Source organism: Chiloscyllium punctatum, chromosome 2, assembly GCF_047496795.1.
Source record: "Chiloscyllium punctatum isolate Juve2018m chromosome 2, sChiPun1.3, whole genome shotgun sequence".
In the NCBI taxonomy this organism is placed as follows: Eukaryota; Metazoa; Chordata; class Chondrichthyes; order Orectolobiformes; family Hemiscylliidae; genus Chiloscyllium; species Chiloscyllium punctatum.
The window spans coordinates 59,122,447-59,144,408 of NC_092740.1; the positions used below are offsets into that span (position 1 = coordinate 59,122,447).

General features: G+C 36.8%; 1 protein-coding gene and 1 long non-coding RNA gene across 4 annotated transcripts in view; one reads left to right on the plus strand and one right to left on the minus strand.

Annotated features, from left to right (window-relative positions):
- The first annotated feature begins 876 nt into the window (after window positions 1-876).
- On the plus strand, window positions 877-18,927 carry LOC140484559 (uncharacterized). Its single transcript, XR_011962290.1, has 2 exons — window positions 877-1,030; window positions 17,872-18,927. It is a non-coding gene; the product is annotated as an uncharacterized lncRNA (long non-coding RNA).
- arb2a (ARB2 cotranscriptional regulator A) overlaps window positions 18,717-21,962 on the minus strand; it is a 544,044-nt gene continuing 540,798 nt past the window's right edge. For all 3 annotated transcript variants that reach the window (XM_072582914.1, XM_072582913.1, XM_072582916.1), the window contains exon 11: window positions 18,717-21,555. In XM_072582914.1, coding sequence (XP_072439015.1) covers window positions 21,404-21,555 — 152 coding nt within the window. In that variant the 3' untranslated portion in view covers window positions 18,717-21,403. The remainder of the gene's footprint in view (window positions 21,556-21,962) is intronic.

Here is a 21,962-nt window from a genome sequence, read left to right on the forward strand (position 1 = left end):
TGACAACTAACAGAGATATCTATGTCCTCACTATTTGTTCTCTCATATCGTCTTCAATTTTTTTCTGCGGGGGCTCAAATTTCCACACATGTTACAAATAGTGTTTTCTGGTAGAAATAATAATCGATGGAGTTTGGAGGAGACCACGGCAGTGTTGTTGAGCTATACAGAACACGACTATGTGGCCAACATGATGTTTTGCCTGGATCTGTCGTTTCTAAGGTCTAGGCTGATAATCACATGTTAAATGAATGAAATGAATAAAGCAATCAGGGCATTTTTTTGGCACCAAGCATTAAATTGTGGTTTCACACGCTGTGTGACGCTGCCCATTTCTTCAGCTGTCACTGTTTCGTCTGAGTTTCCCTTCATTTGATTTCTCATTAATAACTGCACTCATTACGTAACGACAGGATTAGTATAAACTAAGTCAGCAGCATTGTGCAGAGTCTGGGAAGGTGCTTCACATTGTACTAACACACACATGGTCAGGCGAACCGTGTACTTGTAAACAACTTATTCTATGTTGCCCTTGTTGTTGGTCCTAACCGTACTTAATGTCTTAGGGTGAATAAAACAATCGTCCTGTCACTGAGGCAGAATTCTTTCAACTGTGCTGTGTACGTTACTCAGGGTCCTCTGAAAGAATAGTAATTATTGGATATAATTTTTGAAACAGAGATTCTTATCTCTCAGAAATTTCTCTTCCAAGTTTTCTCCCCCTTCTTCTCTAAGCCTTGCTCCTCGCTTGCTTTGTTGTTTTAAAATATGCATGTCGCTCAGGAATGCAAGTCACGAGTCCAAACTTTGTGTCCAACCTCCCACATGAAATGATCCTTTTATAAGGAACCCGATATGTCTCAATCTGCACTTAACTGAGAGCCTTTGGGTAAGGGGAGCGTAGTCTCTTCTAAAAAAACACAGCACCAAGATTCCATCCAAAACCCCAGGCTTTTTTTTATTTCACAGGGAAGAAATCTAGCACACATAATTAAAGGAGGCAGCGGCCAGAGGGGATTGTCTGCAAAAAGTAAGAGTTTTATTTCTTTTGAGATTGGATTTGGGCTGTCATTAAGTATAAATATATCAACACGTGGCATTTGCATCTCAGTGATATTTGTTTGTTTGTGTGCGTGAAAGATAAAGAGTGGGAAAGAAAAGGTTGCAAAAAGTGAAAAAGAACAAATGATTTTGTTAAGCTGCATGATCATAGAGCAATTACAAAGTGAAGTCACAAGAATTTTTTTTTTAAAAAGTACAAATGAATGCTGGAAACCTTTCTAACACTCCAAAGAGTGCATTTTTTAAATAACAGAAGTTAAGAAGAGGGAGATGTTTTGTTTGTAAGACCTGGGTTCAGAGCATGCTAAAATAAATGAGAAGAAGGAGATATTGGAATAAGGGGAAAATAGGAGACGATTCACTTGAAGATCTGACGGACACAGAAGATGGTCTCGACTGGGGTTTCTCTGTCGCTTTAGTACAGCGAGTGTAAACAGAATCAAACCTTTAACAGTCAGTGGGAATGTCAGGAGATTCCTCCTTCGGTACACTCTGATCACCAACAGTGACGTCAATACATTTTAAAAGACATCCTCTACGGAGTGATACATGTGGACATATCCGTTTCAATAAATATGTAAAAGATTTCCTCCTTGCATACTCCATACTGGGTCTGTAGGCAGAGATGTGGTTTGGGCCATGGTGTGATTGATGCGACCTTTTTCTTTTCATCTTCAGTACCTTCACATGTGGAAAACTTAACCTGAGTAGAGGATTTAATGTTGTCGGGGGGAGGTGGTAGGGGGAAATCCTAACACCTGGGCTGTCTTCAATTGTGCCGGAGCAATTCAAGTACACAGCAGCCAGTCTGTGACTCTGGCTCCACGACCAACTCTCTCTTTAAATGTTATTTGAAAACATTCTGTTGCAATTATACACCATGCTGAGCTCAATTTTATTAGTGGCTTATTTTAATGCAGTTATATTGCTAAGTCAACAACGCTTGTATTTAATAACGGTCTCTCGCTCCCTCTATAGATTATTATATATACACAACTAACTCGGATACTGAACTGTCACCATCCAATCACTGACAGTGAATCAAAATATCAACCTGTTCACTTTCCTTTTCCAAGAATGTACTTTCTTTTAGTCGAGCACATCTTTTTAAATTGCTTAGTTTGCAATAATTACATATTGGGATATGCCTAAATCTTGAAATAAACGGCACCGACGAGTGATAGCGTTTCCAATGAGGAGCATATTTGAACGCTGTAATAATTTCTCTCGAGGTAAAACTGATAAGTCTGATTTACTCGTCAGTTCCTCTAAAGTTTCTTATGCTGGCAGCGGCAATTATTTAGCAAATAGTATGCGCGGAATGGAACATTTCCGACGCAATATTGTATACACTGTATATCCAGTCAACGTATGATGCGTGAAAAAAAAAGCCTTCATGCAATGACATGTGCGAGGTAGGTCTATTGTAAATGTTGAATCGCTTAAAAGGGAAGAGGGATTGATTAACTGGCACACGTACGTTTAGTACATTCAGGATAGTTTTATGATATAAAGCTGGGACCCCTAATATCATTCCTGCGATTTAATATTGCACGGAGCCCTGTCTTATTACATGGAAGCTATAACTAAGATAAGGCAGGACGAGAGGGAATTTTACAAGTATAAACTGCAGCACAACCAACAAATGTTCAAATGTGAATTTGTTTTAATTTAATTGCACATCAGAACAGACAGGCGTGGAGCTGTGTGAATGATGTTGTGGCTAATATTCTTCTAATTTAGAATTTATTTACCTAATTTCTCAGCATGGCTCCTATTTTTCTTCATAATGGATGGCTAGATTGTTTTGTTAGATTTTTTTTCGCCTTCTCGTTTTAGCTGCAGTGTTACAGATTGAACGTGTAGCCAGCAATACATCATGATATAATCAGGCCCCCTCCCCCTTGCGAAAGGGGGACGCGGACTCTTACTAATTCCCCAATATGTCTACAATAAAAGCCGTACAGCGTTTGGTGAATTAGTAGCCTCAATGTTTCGCAGATGTGCCACTTAGACCAGAACTTGACCCTCTGATTCCCTCGTAAATAACCCACTACTAAACGTTCCCGTCAACATATATTTTCCTGCATATCCAAGCAAGTCCGTAAAAGAAAAACAGCAAAAATGAAAAACAAACAGAAAATACCTTCAGCAGCATGCTGGGAGCGAGACTGTTTAATATAAATGCGCCAGGTAATGATTCTTTGCCGGCCTCATCCCACACTTTAATATATTTGGTTTATTGCTGATATTGAGTCAGCCATTTTTAATTTTAATTCATAGGGAGACTTGCTATGAAGCGAAGCTGCAACAGTCGATAAAAATCCTACAAGCCTGAGACTTGAACGCTCCAGGGAGGACATCACTAGCTTTTGGTAGCACTTTGTGGCCTACATACCGTTGCTATGATTACAGAAGCACCTCGTCTTCTTGTAAAAAAAAACAATCTTTAATCTTTGTAGCATGTTGCCTTAAAGCCAGCCCGGACTGAGGTTTGTTTAGAGTGAGAATCAGTGAGGCGCTGTGCTTGTGGGGAGGCTGGGGCGGTGGGGGGTTGGGGGGTGGGGAGTGGGTGGTGGGTGCGAGTGTGGAAGGGGGTGGGGGAGCGAGGGGGAGAGGGAAGGAATAGTCCTTTTTCTGAGTGACATGACCTCTCTGTTCAAAGGCCAAGCAAGAAATAAACGCTCCTAATCTGAATGGGGCGAATTTTTTGGCAGGTTTCAAATCCTTTCTTTTGAAATGGGATGAATTTAGAGTCAAGGAGCAATCTTTCTTACTCAACATCGGGGCATTTAAAGAGCTTCTAAGAACGCACTTGCAAAGGACGTTGTCTGTTTTGCATTTTTATGAAAATTAATTCTGTGTACGTTGACAAAATCATTAAAATTATGTTAGCAGACATCACGTGGGGTGTTGTAGGATCAGACTGGACACAGGGTGGACAGATACAGCAGGGGCATGCACGCTTTAAGACAGGGGGTCTTTATTAAGTTGGAGCATTTAGAGAAAGAAAAACGAATATCTTACAAAGCTCTCACTATACTACTGACAACAAAACCTGTCAGATCTTCGCTCTCTGTTACTAGAAAGGAGACAGTGTCCTCATGTGAACACCTTTCAAGGCACTATTTAGAGGCGTCTTTGTGAATACTCACTTTCTGAAAGGGAACCTTAAGTACAAAGGCGAGCTACGAAAATTCGCTCAAACTAAAGTTTATAAGAAAGTTTTATTCACAGTTTAACCAGCCTTTGTGTTATCTCGGTTATTTAACTTCACATCACCACTTCCGAGTAGTCTTCTTATGTTTGGTAACGATTCCAGTGCTGCACATATTTCAAATATTCTCCCTGTGGAGACCGAGGGGGAAAAAAAGAGAGAAAAAAAAACATCCTGACGTTTCGCTGGTTATTCTTTCCTATTCATTCAGACAGTTGAGCTCGGTTTACTAATTGTTGCTCTCCGGATTATACATTAATGTCCCTTCGAACTTTGCACGTGATTGCTGTGTGAAAATTTAACTCACGCTTTCCATAACATTATAAAGACAGAACAAGGAAGGACAAAGGACAATTTAATAAGCTATCACTGGACAGAAGGAATGTGGTGGTTTTAATAAGAAACAAGAGGAGGAGGGGGAGCAAAACATTCAGGTGAAGCTCAGTTTTTTTATGAACCACATCAAAGTAAGTTTGAAATCCCCTGCGTTCAACCCCACATAGATTTCGCAAGTGGGTATGTTTGATATATATGTGTGTTAAGGTAAGGCTTGCTGTCAGAATACACTCTTGCTAAAAGTATGCAATAAGACACTACAAAACTGGACAACAGAGGCTAGCGTGCACCTTCAATTTAAACTGGTTTTTGGTCATCTCCTGTAGAATATTTAATTTGCAGACTGCCTAATATGGAATTGCAAAAATTACAGCGCCGGCAGCACCAAGTTAACACCTTTTACTAAAAGGAACATTTCGACAGGCGTTAAAACAGTCTCCTTATATTGTTTGCAGTTGAGCTCGCCTCTGTTGCCTCAACTTCTTTCTGTAACATTCTACATTCATTTACTAACAATACTGAAACACCAATAAAACTGAAGGAGAAATCAAACAATTTCTGTGAAATAATTAATGACAGTTGTACTGTCACGTAATTATTCAAAGAATACTTTCTGACGTTCTGCAGGAATAAAGTTTAATGCCGCTGGCATCACATCTCCTTATGTTTAATGCTATTAACTGATGTTGCTCTACAATCTGCATTCACTGTCTTATAAGATATTAGCGTATTATTACAGTGAAATTGGCTATTGGTTATTAGTCTGTTTCTAAATCTATGTGTATTTTGTCTTAAGATGTGACTTTTTTACAGTTCAATTTGAATGTAAAAACGCGTTTGATGTAAGTTACTGTCATTGTCGCTATCAAATTGCAACAATTTTCTCAGTATTCTATTCAGCATAATGTTGAATCATATTCTCTCTGCGCTGTGACTTTTGATATGAGGAGACTGTAAGTATATAGTTTAAAAGTGTTTGCTTCCATTGGATTCACAGATGGGATTTATCACGGGTGTTTGGTCAAAATAATACAATATATACGTGCCCTTCCCTTAAATACCTAGAGGAAGCAAACAAGGATAATTGCCGTGGAACAGCGATTATCAGTGTTAAAAAGAGCTTTTACGTGGACAGTATTTCTGAATTTTCAGATGTTTTCGTTCCTTTGTTCGGTCGCCTTTTGCACATCTTCGAAATAAGAATACAAGACGTGCGTTCTTGGCGCAGTTTGACGACCATTTAAGTAAATTTAAATAGATTGCTGGACAGTATAGCACCATATTTTCCACTGTGTAATATTTGTGCAAATATTAGTCCCATTAAATTAGACAAAGAAAGAGATCATTAACTCGTGCCAGTTCGTGGTCCAGCTTCTGTAAAATCTCTACTATAAAAATTGAACTAGACTAAACCATTATTACATCTCTGTATAGTGCAGAACAGAGCTGGGGCTCTAAGGAATCTCGGATACATTGTTTTAGCTCTGTCACTGTGCAGCTAACAACTTCAAGGTGAAATAATTATAATCTTCAAGCAAATAAAGAGCAGACAACGTTTGCAACGTTTTATGAACTGATGAGCTGTGATTCAGAGCAAATAGTCATCCTTTTTACAGATCACTGTTTCGTGAAAGGTAATTATGGAAATAAAATGTTTTACGTTTCTAGAGATACTTTAGTGTCAGTCAGTTTTGTCCGAAGACAGTGAGTTAACGCTGAACAAAACGTCCGCAGATTCGCTTTTCATTATTTCAGATCGCGTGCTCCAAGACCAAAATCAACCATTTCGTTTCGGCTTTACCCCAACCAGCCAAAGAATTTTCACGAGAAATAAATATAAAAAGGAAAGCGAAGTGCGTATTAATTTCTGATTAGCCGGAAGAATAACTACTCGTTTTTAAAACTTAGGTAAAATGTAAATGCTCCAAGTGGATCATTTTCTACAAAGGCTGGGCGTGCTATTTTAACTCAGCTTACAACACATTTGTCAAAGCAGGATGATATAACCACCTGACGGCTTTCTCTAGTGGTTTCATGAAAAACTGGATCTATACAATTGGAGTTGTTTTAGAACAATTTTCTTATATTCTCTCAGGCCATTGATGCGAACAAAGGTACAACTTGAAAACAATTGAAATAATATGTTGCAGAGAACAGTTATAAAAGTGCTTCTACTTAATGGGATACTAATCAGACTATATCCGTGGACCTACGTTCAGTGCCGACGTTTTATGTGTTTGAACGATATATTTTTAAGGAAGCAAATTCCATTAACCCCAGCTCGCAGCAAAACATCAATTCAGCTTTCTCGTTTCGAAGCATTAGACAGCAATGTGTCGCTCCTGCTCAAAATGCATTTGAACTTGAGAAGATTCCACCTTATAGTTATTCTAATGATTCAAAACATTATTCAAAATAAACTCACCAGCTAAATGAAAGTGTTGATTCATTTTCCATAAGAGACTTTAATATAGTGTACACTTTTCATACTCTTGAAAGACAGACAGATAGACAGATAGATAGATAGATAGATAGATAGATAGATAGATAGATAGATAGATAGATAGATAACAGATTGGGCGCTTTAACATCAGTGTGCATCTTACATAGTTAGGTATTAATGGCTGATTCTTTGAAATATATTTATTTAAACATTTTGTAAGTATGTTTGTCCTTGTGCAATCCCTGTTGAATCTTCATGTAGTACTTCTGTAGTTGTTAGATTGTTTGTCCAAATTTGTCTGCCGTGCTGTGATCTTCAGGGATTGTTCCCGCGTCCCCTGGTGATGCAATGTAATTTCGGATCATGCGGGCTAGATGGCGCTGTAATTCACGAGCACACCATCAGCCACAGGAATATATGGAAACACTGTCTCAAGCTGCTTTGCTTTAAGATTTATTTTAAACACTTTCACGCACACGTTCAGCTGTCCAGGTGCTTTCGATTTTAATACAATCACACAGCCCAGATCATTACACCGCGTTTGCTCTCCCACAACCCCCACCTCAGCCCCCCAATAAATCCACAGTTGATGTAAATCACAACGTATTAGTGTTGTGGCCCAATTTTTGTTTAGCGATATTAGATTTTGTACCAAAGAAAATCCGTAGCTGTAGGCATTTGAAACGTTATTGTCACATCTGTCTCACAATGGTTAAAACTACCTCAAACAATAAACACACGCATATAATTCATTCTGTTATCCATGAGCATAGCATGCTATTGAAATGTTATCGCTATGTATAAAACAAATCATTTTCATCTTTTGAATATTTCCCGGTCCAACTATCTAATTAATGTCTCAAACAACCTGCGACTTATTCGACAAAAGTATTGTTTGAGATCTGCGTGTTATTTATCGAGCGTTTAACCATGAGCTCAGTATATTTTTAATTGCACTAGAACTTTTTCGACTGAAAGTCAACCAACGCTGGCCAATCGAGCGCTAAATACAATATTTGCCTGCAATTGATAAACATGGAAGTAGCTTCCCTTACAGAAATGCATCAGATTTTGGTAAAAGTGATTTGCCAGGGGGTTTGCAGGAACTAATTGTATTTATCGATCTGGCAGGAAAATTCGATTTGTAATATCAAATGAAGCTTTGAATAAAGATCGCAGAATTAGTCTTTTTGCGTCGGATGTTCCCTTCAATCTAAGAAGGAACAAGCAAATAAATGGGAACAAATTTTAGTTTGAAGTAAATTTAATTCATATTCGAGGGTCAGAAAAAAGACTAACTTCCACGTCAGGGGCTAGTAATCTATAGTTTGAATATACAAGTAATAGAGGGAGAAACGGTTTCACGTTTGCTGACATTGAATCAAATATATCTTGTTATTAAAACAGATTAATCGGAATTTCGAAGTAAAAGTTAAATATAGATACGCTACAATTTACAAGTAGCAGTTGTGGACCCCTGTTTGTATCATATGTAAAACAGTTGCGTCAGAACCGGGTGTTTTACACTGTTTCAATGAATTTGCAATCAATCTAACTTTTAAACTGTTTCCATCAATCTGCTTCAATGGGCTTGATAATGTAAATCGGTATTTTGCGCGAAATAATCAAATCCATTTGTCAACTATTATGCTTAAATCCAAAAGGTGCCACCCGTTATTTTGTATAAGCGTTTAGATGATGAGGCAACGGAATATGTGCATACCACATACTTTAAGCGTGCTGGTTTTTAGTGGCTATTTTGAGTTCCATTTCGAATTCTGGCTTGTCGGGAACCGAAAACAAAACAGATCGGCAGCAGTTGCGTTGTAACTAGATGGCACTGAAACCCACAGAAAGGTGCAGACAGAGTAGTGGAGTGCAGCCGAAACAGCGGTCAGTGCACACCTGCACACCAGGCCTTCCTCTCACAGCGACTACCAACACTGTGGTCAGCAAAGTAAAGACAGGGTTAATTCGATTTATTGGATGGTTGAATATCCTGTAAAAAAACACCAAGTGCTAAAATTATTGTTGGTTATAATTTTTGTATATAACGTACAGCAGATACTCTAATTAATATTAACATAAAATTGACGAGATCCATTAATTCAATATAGATTTCTAATCCAATGTGAGATTGAATGACAATCTCCTTTATTTGTCTTGCCAGAGTGCCAACGATGTGAACACGCTTATTATCCTGAGATAAATGCATCAAATCTTCATTTTTAAAATTTAAAACTATGTAAATATATTATCGCTGTTATTTGCTTTCTCTCGCGCAAAATTAGTTAAAATAATGCCATTGGTTAAACCGTAGATTTGACGAGATATGTCCAAAATCAAATAGCTCGCTCTGTTCATTACTGTGCAGAACTGAACTAAATAGACGAGGGGTATTTTGTAAAGGGACTGGATCAGAAAAGAGTTTGGAAAAAGTTTGGAAAAACTCCTGTTCTGACTGATTTATTCAGAATTTCTGAAGTATCTCAAAACAAAATTAACAACAGATGCCTACGCTGAACTCTTTAAAGTCATCCGAACGCCGCGGCGTTTGGTCAGTTCTTATAATTATGAATCGGAGTTAAAATTAGGTAAAGGTGCAATTAATAAGCATTATTAAGATAACCTCTGTAAGAATAATGTTCTTCCGGGCAGCATTAGGAACGTTTAAATTAGTGCTCTGTCTATGAGGAAAATTTTACTTCCAATTTACACGTGGGTTTTCTGTCTGAGATCAAACTATAACATCTTAAGATTGATGTTATCAGTTATTGGAACCCAGCGTGTTCCAATGTTTTATTGAAATCAGAGAATAGATATCAACGATTGTGAAACACGATTATCAGACAACAGTATGTTATTAACTATTTCGGCCTATTCCATACGAGATATGTACTTTACTGGCAAGATGATATTAGCATGAAAATAACATAGAGTTTGGTTAATTTTTGACCGTAGAATAATGCGAGCTAAATTATTTATTTAGGTGTTATTATAATATAGATGTTGATGCGGCACTTGCAGTTTGTCCAATTTATACATCACAATCAATTTTTAAAATATTGTTTTTCATAAACCCATTGGTTTTGTACGCCGTTCATGTGTGTGGCAAAGATTTGAAATATGATATTGATTTTCATGAAAGCATCAAGGAAGCTTTTCTTTATATATATACTGGGCAGTTTGCTTTCACTAAATAGAAGCAAGTCCATCTTTGACGTTGACAAATGGTCTACACAGAACTAGAGCCATTTAGGGATGACTTTGAAGGGTTGCAAGAGGAAAAGTGGCCAGGTGAAAAGGGTTTAACCAGGTTCAGTGGGCAGATGACAAGGCTGTCTCTAGTCAGAGCCTGTGAAGCAAGATCTAAGGCTAATAGAAAAAATGAGTTGTGTTATTTGAAGTGGCTAATCACTGAGGAAATAAACAGAACAATAGTGCTTGTTGAAAAGTTAAAATAAATCAATGATTAAAAGTCTAAAGCTTTCGAAATGCTATCCTACCGCCTATGACTTACATTTTGTAAAAACTTGAGTAAAACACTGCGTAAGATGTAAATGCTTCAATCATTGCGACCAATCTCCAGTTTAAATGATCAATTCACTTCAAGACTGATAAGAAATGATAACAAATACGCAATTCAACAGGTCAGTATAACATATACAGCCGCATTACTTAAAATTTATGAGGTTATGCAATATGTTAGAATCTTCAATTTGCATGATTTTAAAAGATAGGCGAGTATAATTATGAATACTTTAGTTTTCGGGAAAACAAAACACAATAATATGTTTGCATTTTAAGTTTGAAAGCAAGTGACTGACATTCCGGAAATGAAAAAAAACAACAACCAGGAGAAGCTAAAGATTGCCAATCGCATTTTCTATATAGGTTTTTAGTAATCGAGGAATTTCGGCAGTTGTGAAGAATCCAGATAGCAATTGGAATTTAAGAGGATAAACAAACAAGAAGGAATAGGTTAGATTTTTTTTCCTTTTTATTTTGCTACTGAATCTTGTTGCGTTGCTGTCAAGATGTGGATATTTAGCATGGGCTTGATACGGACGGTGGCTCCAGAGGCTCATCTCCAGGGGGCTTTAATTAACAAGCTGTCGGGAAGCTGAAACTCCCATCAAACATTTCCTGCCCAAAAGCAAATCTACTCACATAGTCCAGGTGTAATTCATTCTTTGGGAGAAGCAAGTTCACTGGCAGCAAAGTTTTATTTTAAAACTTGATTTGTATAATAAGCTCTAGTAATACTCTCACTATGTGATACATGTTTTCAATTCAAAGATTTTGATGGCAGTTGTATGAGAGAAGTTGCCAACAGCAATAAATCGCGTGGTTGCACTTGTTTTGGAAAACGCGGTGAAGGAAGAATGCCCAAGAAAGAGAATAAAAACAGAAAAAGAAGAAATGCGCAATCGATATAGAGTAGTCCAGGGCAGTAAAATACAATAGACTGCACTAATGAAGAAGACAAACGGAGAGAATGGAAACAAAGGGGACAGGCGATGAGGTTAGATGCGAAGTCAGAGCTATCACAGAATCAGACTGCTCGAAGTAAATAAAATAAACAGAATTTTAAAAAAAGAAACAGAAATGACTCTAAAAATAAGGGTAAAACGCATGAGAGCTACAGACACAACCAACTAGGGCAAAAGGGCAGATGTGGAGAAATACGTCTGTTAAAGTATGCCTATATGTGAAAGACATATTATAAATCATGGTATTTAGTACATAGTAAACTTTAGATAGTTAATAAAGAAGTTTTGGCAATTGAAACGATTACTTGACTCCGTCCCTTTTTATTAGTACAAAGATGTAAATGCCTTATTCGTTTCTCCTAATCACCCTTCCCGCTTCTTGCTCTTATTTGCCAAGAGGTCTACGAACACGGCCGAATTTATGACAATGCTGCAGTGCGCTGTCCATGGTGCTACATCTCCAACACTCAGTGTCTGAGATCTCAGCAACTGAAATACTGTTTGACTAGTACTCACTACTAATTCATAACATGCATTCCTCCGTGTTGTACTTTTTAATATTTTCACGCTCCATCACCCCCAAGATTTCCTGTTTTCGAGAACTAACACCAGCTTTTCTAAAAAAAACCTAAATACCGCCAGTTACTTTTTATATAGACGCAGATGCTTGCGATGACAATTTCTGCTCAAATAATACTTTACATCAGTGTTCTCAGCTATGTTTTAGAATTTCACATTCAATTCACCCCCCCCCTTTCACATACGTTCATTCGCATGTCAGGGTGTACTGACATGTTAACTTTGACTGAAACCACACTGATTAGTTGTACCTACACTTTTTGCAGTTTGCACATGTATGTTTTTACGAGTGCAGCACAATTTATATTTTACAAGTTATGCTCTGTATAAAATCTGTACTAACAGATAAATACACAGCCAACTGTAATGATTAGAACAAATAGCAAGTAGCATAGTTAATATTAATATTATAATCATTTCTGCACTGCAGAGAATGGATTTATTTCAACTTTTTTTTAACTGGAAACGTCAATAAGTTGGCGCACCAAATGTCTATGCAAAGCTAGACACCCTGGAACTAGAGTTCGCTCTCACATATAGTAATTGAACCATATACATGTAATTTCAACACACATAAATATAGGGAGCTGCAATTTGGTGCTTTGGTCGCCTTTGGCCTCCATATTCTGTGTAATGTTAAATGTTTCAAGGTATTTTTCTTTAATCATTATTTGGTACCTTGGTCACTGCGCCTAATATTTAAGGAAGTCCACTCAATATCGAAATTTTCTAAAAGCTGATGGCAGCTGCATAACCGACTAAAATAACTGAAAAAAGCAGAGATGACAATCATAAGGGAAAACTTAAAATTACATTCATTTGTGTTTGTGTAAGGGATGTGCATTTCAAATGCGCTGGAGCTTAGTAAATTAAATCCATTGATTAATACTATGGATGCAAGTAACCAGAGCTCTTGAACAATGAGGTACAAGAGTCGAATGAAATCTTGCTGAACTACTCAGCTCTGAACCTTTTTCGCCTTCTATTGTTTCGCACTAAATTTCCAACGCTCTTTTTGTGCAGTCATCATGGTCCTCTGATAAAGTTGCTTTTCAAAAAAAAAATCCCCAGAAGTTGAATTTCAAGATCAGTTCTTTGGGGATAATAACACCAGTGCACCAAAAGTTATATGGACTCGCTGGTGTTTAACTTATGTTTTATTCAGAGGCAACCGTGAGCTGACCAAGACGTCGATTTATTTAATTCGAGTTTGAAAGTTCATACCCAGTAGTGTGCAGGAAATCAATGAGTAGCTGCAGAACTATTTGACGGAAGTTGGAATGAGTTGAGTTGACATCAACCTTGACCCTAGAGGAGAGGAGAGTTAGATCATTTTCATTTTATTTTTAGGTTTGGTGTGAAATACTCTAAACATAAGAGCGAATGCACCTTATTTAGCAGTAATTTAGCATGAAACTGGGTTGGAAAGCTAGACATTAAAACCATTATCACTGGTGTTTGTGATTTTACTTTAATGATTTGTTAATGTTTCGATCTATTTTATGGAATTAAAAAGTTCGTGCAAAGCAAATCACATGCCTCGTGGGAACTTCTCTGCTTTGAGCGCGCGCGCGCGCGGGAAACCCGATCTGAAAACAGTCAGTGGAGTCGTAACAAGCCAGAAGCTGTGCAGATATTTTTCAGTACTGGCACCGAGAGAGAGAGAAAAAAAAACTTCTGACTTTAGATGAGAGCTGAATCCTCTGTGTGGGAAGAGACAAGGCAATGGTGGGTGCTGTGAAGAGGCATTCAGTCGAGCAACACAAGTGTAAAACACCTGAGCTCTAGAGAGGACAGAACGGGATGTGGGGGGGGGGGGGGGGGGGGGGGGGAGGGTGGACGACAGAGAACACCAGTGTACAGAAAACATTTTCTTAGTAGACAGGTGCCACTTTTCTTTCAGCCCATCTGCATAGCAGCAAATAACCATCAGATGTCCTTTGGCCAATACAGTGATGTTACATTCTATGATGTTCCCGGTTTCCACAGACCCAAAGAACTGCCCTAGAGGAACATTTGTATCCAACATTGCGCAGTTCTCTCACTCCGAATGTGACCTTTCCCAATATAGATGTTAGCAATGTCAAAGTTCTAAACAGATTTGCCTTTAACAGATTAAAGTAGGAAAAACCTAACAATCAACCAATTTCTAAAACAGTTTAACATTGACAACACATTTTCCACATAAGCGGCTACATTAATGCAGTACATTTCGGGATCTTTTCCAAAACATACAACAGGCATAGTCCTTTTTTAAAACGAACTTAAATTGGCCTTTTGCGGTTATGTCAATCCGACTGAGAATAGCTGTTGAAGAAATATTCACCGCGCATGAGTCAGGAACAAGGTTGATCAGGGTGGCCAAAACGGAAAAACGGGCATTTAAGCTGTTGATCAGTTTCAGGGCAAATGCCCTGCTGCGTTATTCTGAAATGTCACCAAAATGTTAAAATTTGAGCAGAAATCCAAATTAACTTTGACATAAATGAGAGCTAAAACAAGACAAAAGAAGATCGGTGACACTTCAAAACGGTGTACCAGAAAGGCGCACAGCTGCATACGTGGGGGTAAAGGAAGATTACTGGCAACCTTTTGAGAAACTGGTATCAAACCAGAAATAACGTATAGGAGCTCGGACAAGTGATTTCAAAAGGTTGAAATACGGAAAATCCGTGCTCTTAATGTGCAGTTTTAATAATTTTATTTTGATTATTAGTAGCAATGATATGTGGGATGAGGTGGGGGAGATTTTTTTGCTAACTCCTAATTATTACAAAGAATGGTTTACACTTTATTTTTGTAATGCCACATCTTAACAATTCGATAATCAGTATCATACAATTTCAGTTGTGGATCAGAAACAAGCAAGTTTAAGATTTGATGGAGACATTAGTTTTGTTGCATATCTAAATGGTATGTTTTAACATTTTCCCTATTTCAAAAGAGAATTTTATCATTGAGTTGTAAAACAATACGAATGAGTGTAATCGTATTTCGGGAGCTGCACTCAATAGCGGAGCATATTGAAAGAAAATATTCATTTAAAATTGAAACATTAAACGATGTATATCGTCAATATCAATTAATAATTTCGTAGTTTTATAAATAGCTAAACATGTGGTAAACGAACACACTTAAAATTGTTACATAAATAACATTTCGAGATTGATTCGAAAATAAATTTGGACTTGTGCGTGGTGTATTAAGTATACAGCTATTTCATTAAAAAGTCCATTTGTAGTTAGGATTACTCATCAAATTAGTTTGTACGAAATGATACACATAAATTGGTTAGAACTGTTAACTATTTTTGTCCACGATTCGTATTTTACAGAACTACTTTGAAGTAATAGTAAAAGGACTGAAATCCCCACGTACATTTTAATCTCTATTATTACCGACTAATAGATTTCAGTTACTAAGAAGCGATGTAAAGGTTTCTACATCTCTTGAAGAGACACATATTCTTTTTTTCTCTCCGAGAGACAGAGAGAAAAAAACAAATCCCCAAGAAACTTTATAGAGCTTCTTAGATTTTCCTTAGCATACGTGATAAAACATTGATTGTTGCAGGTTGGTGACCCATGAAATTTGGAGGTTAGTTTTCACTTCAGACTATAGCATATAATTATGCAAATAAAGAGCTGTCACTGATCTAGTGAATAAACTCACAAACAAGAAGAGTGGTAGCATCTAAAAAGGTTGCATCTTAAAGGTGAAACTTTTGCTCATACACATATTGTATGTTAAACTCACAAGTTGATGTTAGTATCAGCCAGACGTATGGCATAACTGCTATTGGAAGATCTATCAGAACTTCTAGCGTGCGCTTCAGTAGTGCCTGTCAATCAATTCGAGGTACATTAAACTATATATTTTTGTGTGTTTTAACTGTTCTGATTGTTTATTGGAGCGGGTTCATTAGTGTTCTTCGAAAAAGAAAGCTCCATCTCCAATCTGTTCACCGCGTAATGACAACCTTGAAAATGTTCACGTCGAGGATTTTTTCACCGGCACAAGACACGAGCGCGACCATCTTTTATTATCCTTCTTAATAAAGGTGGCCCGGATCTAACACAAATTCATTTTGAATATTCCTTAACTATCACAAAGAAACTTTCAATCCTTGACTGCTTCCAACAAGTGATATGGACTGAGTAACGAATACCATACAACTTGTAATTCGAATACTATTCATAAACTAAGTCATATATGGATGTCATCTGAACTTCAAGGTGTGCTCCATAGTTTGTTAGTTTTATATCATTCAACAAGGTCATCTATGTTCGCCTTTATATATATATATATATATATATAAATTGCTCGTTAGTATTATATATGGTTAAATATTTCAAAGAGGACGTTTCTTCCTGTGCCAATGTTTTGGTCACAACGTGTTTGATCTGGAGCTTTTTTATGGTAAAGAAATGAACACCTGGGAACAGTTCAGCAGATGTCCACAGCAGAGTAACAGAACAATCTGCAACTTATCCTTTGCATGTTTAACGAGCATATGTATTATTTAGAACACTTTTTAAAAAGTTGCTATCTTCCGTTATTGATAGCAATTTTGCTTGAACAGGGCGGACATGATGCATAACAGATTTGACCAGGCTGCTCCATGCATCATGACAGAACGAGTTAAAATTATTACACAATGGAATTTCATAATGGCATTGACTGGAAATACAAATTATTAAAGAAGAGCATTTTAGAGGGGCAGAACACTCCTGCATGTATTCTAAATTATACATCAAGCAATGTAGATAATATAGCGAAAAACCGTTAGCCATACATTAATTCATATTCATATAGGTGATTGAACTGTGACATACTGCTTCAGGCCCATAGGTCATCGCATATGATAAGGGTCAAAACTTCTTCAATCTTGAAGCATGTCATACTGTTAGAGATCTGTGGGCGATGGAATTAATCCTAAACCGTTTTCAGCTTAAATTCGGGTATAGAGAAGGTAACATGGACAGTATTTTTTAATATTTATTAAAAATGTCAAGACTTATGTTTGGTATCAATGGATGCTCCCATTTCCCATTCGACGTTGTAGGAATACGTCGACAACTGGTTTCCTGCTTAAATCCAAATATGTAAACATTTGTTTACCGCATAATTTCTTTATTTTCACCCTTATCAGTGAAAAGCTTGAAATATTTGTGAGATTATATCACGAAATAAAACTCTTTAAACTAATTCTGGAATTTTATTCAAGTCGACATATGGACAACCCAGTTTTCATGACACAGTCATATGTCCTTGGCTTTCTCAAGTCCAGAAAAGCGGAAAGCTCGTCTACTCCACCTGACCCCGTTACACTGGTAGGAAATAAATGGTTGAGGAAACCGAATATCTGTCAAAATCGAAAGTTTATGTTATTTATAGATTTTTAGAACATTACTTGCATTTCAGGCAAAACTAAGAATTCTGGACCAAAACATGACTATTAAATACTGACCACTAGAAGCAAGTAACTTTTCCCGGTGTTGAATACAAGATAGTGATATTATCATCTTTTATCTACGGACACATCAAGACTACACTTTATTCCTTTAAAGGTCCCACATTCTAAGACAATGAAACTCAAAATCTAATACTATCAGAAGTGAATATTAATTTTACCTCAATTTCCAATGGTTCAACTTTAACATTTTATGGAAATGATGGGAATACGTCTTTTACTGCAAAATATAAAGGGAACCTAAATTATATTTTCCTCTTTCTTCCAGATATTTGACGAGGGTAAAATGAAGAAAGAACTCTAAGTCTTTGTTCCCAGTAGCACCAAAAAAAAACAAGAGGGATTACAAGATTTAAAAACAATCCGGGCGCTGTGGGTTAAGAAATAATACCATTCCAATAATCCCATCCGATGACGCTCTGTGAACATGCCAAACTCCTTCCATCCTGAGGTCAGAGAACTGGGTGTCCAGGTGATCTTACTTCTGTTTCCATCTTTCCGACTCCATTTCCCTCCGTTTGGAGTTCGACATATCATAGGCCTGGTTAAGTTTACTGGACGTCACCAAGACTCGAAGGGTCACTAATTTTAAGGCAAAATTAAGAAGCTGCTCTTCTCAACACTGACACGAATCCTGGTCTCCCGTCTCTTATCCAAGATGAGTAACTTTGCTCAGATTCAGCAACTAACCTGACAACATGAATTCTCCCAATCGACTTACCACACCAAGGTTCGGCAAAAGTCTCATCTGCGAAAACTTACTCACTTTCCTATTTATTTCAATTAAGAATTAAAGAAAAGCACATTTTATCATTATTAAAACATTTCGGGATTTTGTTGAAAGAATTATGATTTCAAACACACTTTGAACTTCAAGGTATTTCTTGGTTAGATACGAAGATAATTATTATTCTACAATGATACGAACCACTCAAAGTGATCATATATAGTGTTCACTCTTAGTTGTTATCTTAAAAGTGTCGTCTTCTTAGTTTCCATGATTTCCAATGTTCTATTCAAGAATTGAACCGTGTTTCACATCAACCCATTACTCAGTCTTTTGATCGAAAGTTTTTAATACATGGACATGACTGCCATCAAAGACGCTGAAACTAAAGGGAGAATAAACCTTTATTTGGATTCAGCTTGTTTCAACATTGTCATTGGAAAGTACAATGCTTTAAAATCTGTGTCATCGATACAGCTTGATAAAATGCCGAGTTTGATTTATGCAACGAAGGATGTAACTTTTCATTTCAGTGCCTCAGTTTCATAAGATGGATTTCAAAACTATCACAAATAAAAATCACAGCTCCGCTTTAAAGCTTTTTGGTTTGAAAATTCATTTTCCTTTACATTTCCCCCCATTGCCCTGGTTCACAATTGCATGGAAAGCTCCTATTCACTTAGCGCTGTCAGTCATCCTCAGCCTTCATCGTGTCGAGGTGATTTCTTTCCTTTATGATAGTTTTCAAAAGTAAGCCTGTAATATTTCAAGATCTGACTAATTACATTTGCGATTACAATTAGAAGCGCAACGTTTAGCTCTCAAATATAAAAGGGGCCCGGCAGTGGAGCGGATTTTTAAACTGTAACCAGTACATTCTTCATTGCTTTAAAAAACAATCAAATACAAAGTATTTGGCGAAAGGTTATATTACAGGTTACAATTTTTCTCTCAGTTTCGCCTTGATGATTAGAATGCAAATCAATTTAAATCCAAGAATATTTCATTGACTATTCCTGCATTTCCTGGACTAATATATAACAAAAATAGTGAAGCTTTTTTGTTATGTTTGGAGATATACTGATGAGTCAACACCGTCAATTAAAATGCTCGATTTGAGGTTAGCATAGTTCATTTTGCAATTTTCACACTTAAACTCTATGCACATCCAAAGAATGGAGTGATAAAACACACGTTCTGCAGGGACCACTGTCATTTTCCAGAAAGTGCTGGAAATGTCAAATGACTTTAAACTCCAATCAAACCTCCAGCTGGAAACCACCTATCCTGCTTCTATGGGACTGAGCTGTACATGCGCAAAAGAAGCGACCACGAGCTTCCCCTGGGTCCTTTTGCCTATTCACATAACCTAATGGAGCTTTCCAGCCATTCAGAGCACTGGTAGCATTATAAACTCGAACAAATCACTTGAATTAATCATTTTGTATGCTGTTTTACACAAATTTGTATTTTTTAAACTTTATATTGCTAAATATTTAATCAAAGGCACAGATTTTAATTCTCATGTAGCATTTTAGTGGTGTCCTTCTGACTTAGGTCTATGCAATAACAGGAATTTGAATATTCTAAATAATCTACACTGTTTTATATTAGATCATGTTCTAAAGCATGACAAAAGCCCCAAATTACTAATGATTAAACAAGGTAATGAGTAATTACACCAAGGATTTTTGAAAGCATGTCCTAAAACATACATTACTCAAATTTTACCATTCTAGTGTCCTAGATTTTAGGAGAATCCCCAAGCTGCTCCATAGCCAATGAATCACTTCTCTTGAGCAATAACGAGCTAACTGTAAATTTGGAAAATGAACTTCCACATAGGATGATTAAGTAAGACCTAACTAATATTAACATTAACATTTTTCTATATTTTGGAATTTGGAATGTCACTTCCTTACATAGTAATTCCACAGTTGTTGTGATATTTGAGGAATTAAAATCACTTCTTACTGTTACAAAAGTGAAAGCTATTTTAAATGAACAATGAAATGTTATTTAAAACAAGGATAGCAATGCACCTTTCTTATGAGCTCAAGGGACCAATATCTATTTTGCTTAAAAGGTGAAGAACTTTTAAAATATATTGCTTAGTAACTAACTAAAATCAAAACATTGTATAAGTTCAAAATTGTAGAAAGAAAGTATTTTTGCAGGGATCTTTCAACTACTTATTACATGTTTTTAAATGTTCTGAGAGAACAATGTCAGGGTGGCACCATTATTGTACTGTCCAATTTTCAATCTGGTTTTAAAAACTCAGCTGGTAATTTCTGGGGATTAGCACACATTTATTGATTACATTACATAATGGATACATACCTTCTGATTAATGTCATCATTTTCTATCTTTTTTTAAAAAAAGATGGCTAAAATTTGTTGACCAACAGACAGAAATTTACAATGAATCAAATTTACTCAACGCATCTTTAAACATCCGCCAGCTTTAAGAAGTACTGTCGGTTTACCTTGTAAAACAAACATATAATACAATAATACAAAGCTATTTTTTAAGCAGTTACAAAAAGTGACAGCTGGCATCATCAAAAACAACTGTCATCTTTAGCGACTTAAATGCATTTGAAGTCCCTTGAAAATTATGACAAGACTTGAGTACGTGAAAGGAAATTGTTGAGTGACTGTGATTCTCGCTACTTTAAAAGCTGCTGTATATAGGCCGACAAAGGAGAGGCTGTCTCTTTAATGAAGAGTAGTTGGCAGGCATTAGGACATAGGGGAAGCCAGTAGCCCCATGGCATTAGCTCAACTTAGGGCTGTGTCAGGGCAATTAGAGCCGCTCTGTGTTGCACTGTGCAGAACTGCTGTCACTCTTGATCTGCACACCGATCGGTGGCACCAAATCTGAGCTTGGGGACCACAGGAAACACAACCGGCAGACCCATATTGCTTTGACAGTTGCGCTCATCTAGAAATAATGCAAAATGCTATTTAGATGTATACACCATGACCCTGTGCTCCAAGAAGAAAACAACCTAATGAGGGACTGAGGTACTGCCAGCGCAAAAATAAAGCAGAGAAATGACATTTTGCTTCATAATTCTTCACTTTTCTTTCGATGGGAGCTTCTTGTTGTCACCGTTGTCTTAGATTTTATTTCAGTGTTCTGTGCCTCTAAAGCTTGAGTAAAATATTTGAAAATAGAAGTAAAACTCTTCCAAGAAGTTAGTTCATGTCGTTCTGTACCTAGAATGGGGGTAAAAAAAAATACAGTTAATAGCTGCAAGCTTGTGTGTAATGGTAAAAATGAGTGATTCACAGGGAAAAGCCCATTCCTATTAATGGTTAATTTTTGTGTTTTGAATAGGAAACAATCCATTTATGAGGCTACAACATTAATAGATTGACACCATTCAGGGTACTAGCAATGACATTTAAAAAATAAATAAAAATAGTAACTTAAAATGTACATTTTTAGTAAAAGATAACAAATCTAGAAACCTAAAATTGTGTTGAGTGAGAAGTATTCATGTTTAAATAACATGTTGGTACTCAGATAAATATATGGATAAAATTAGTTCAATTTTAGTGATGTGAAAATATAAAAGCCCATGAAAAATAGGAGAACTAAGTTCCAAAAATTGAAATGTCCT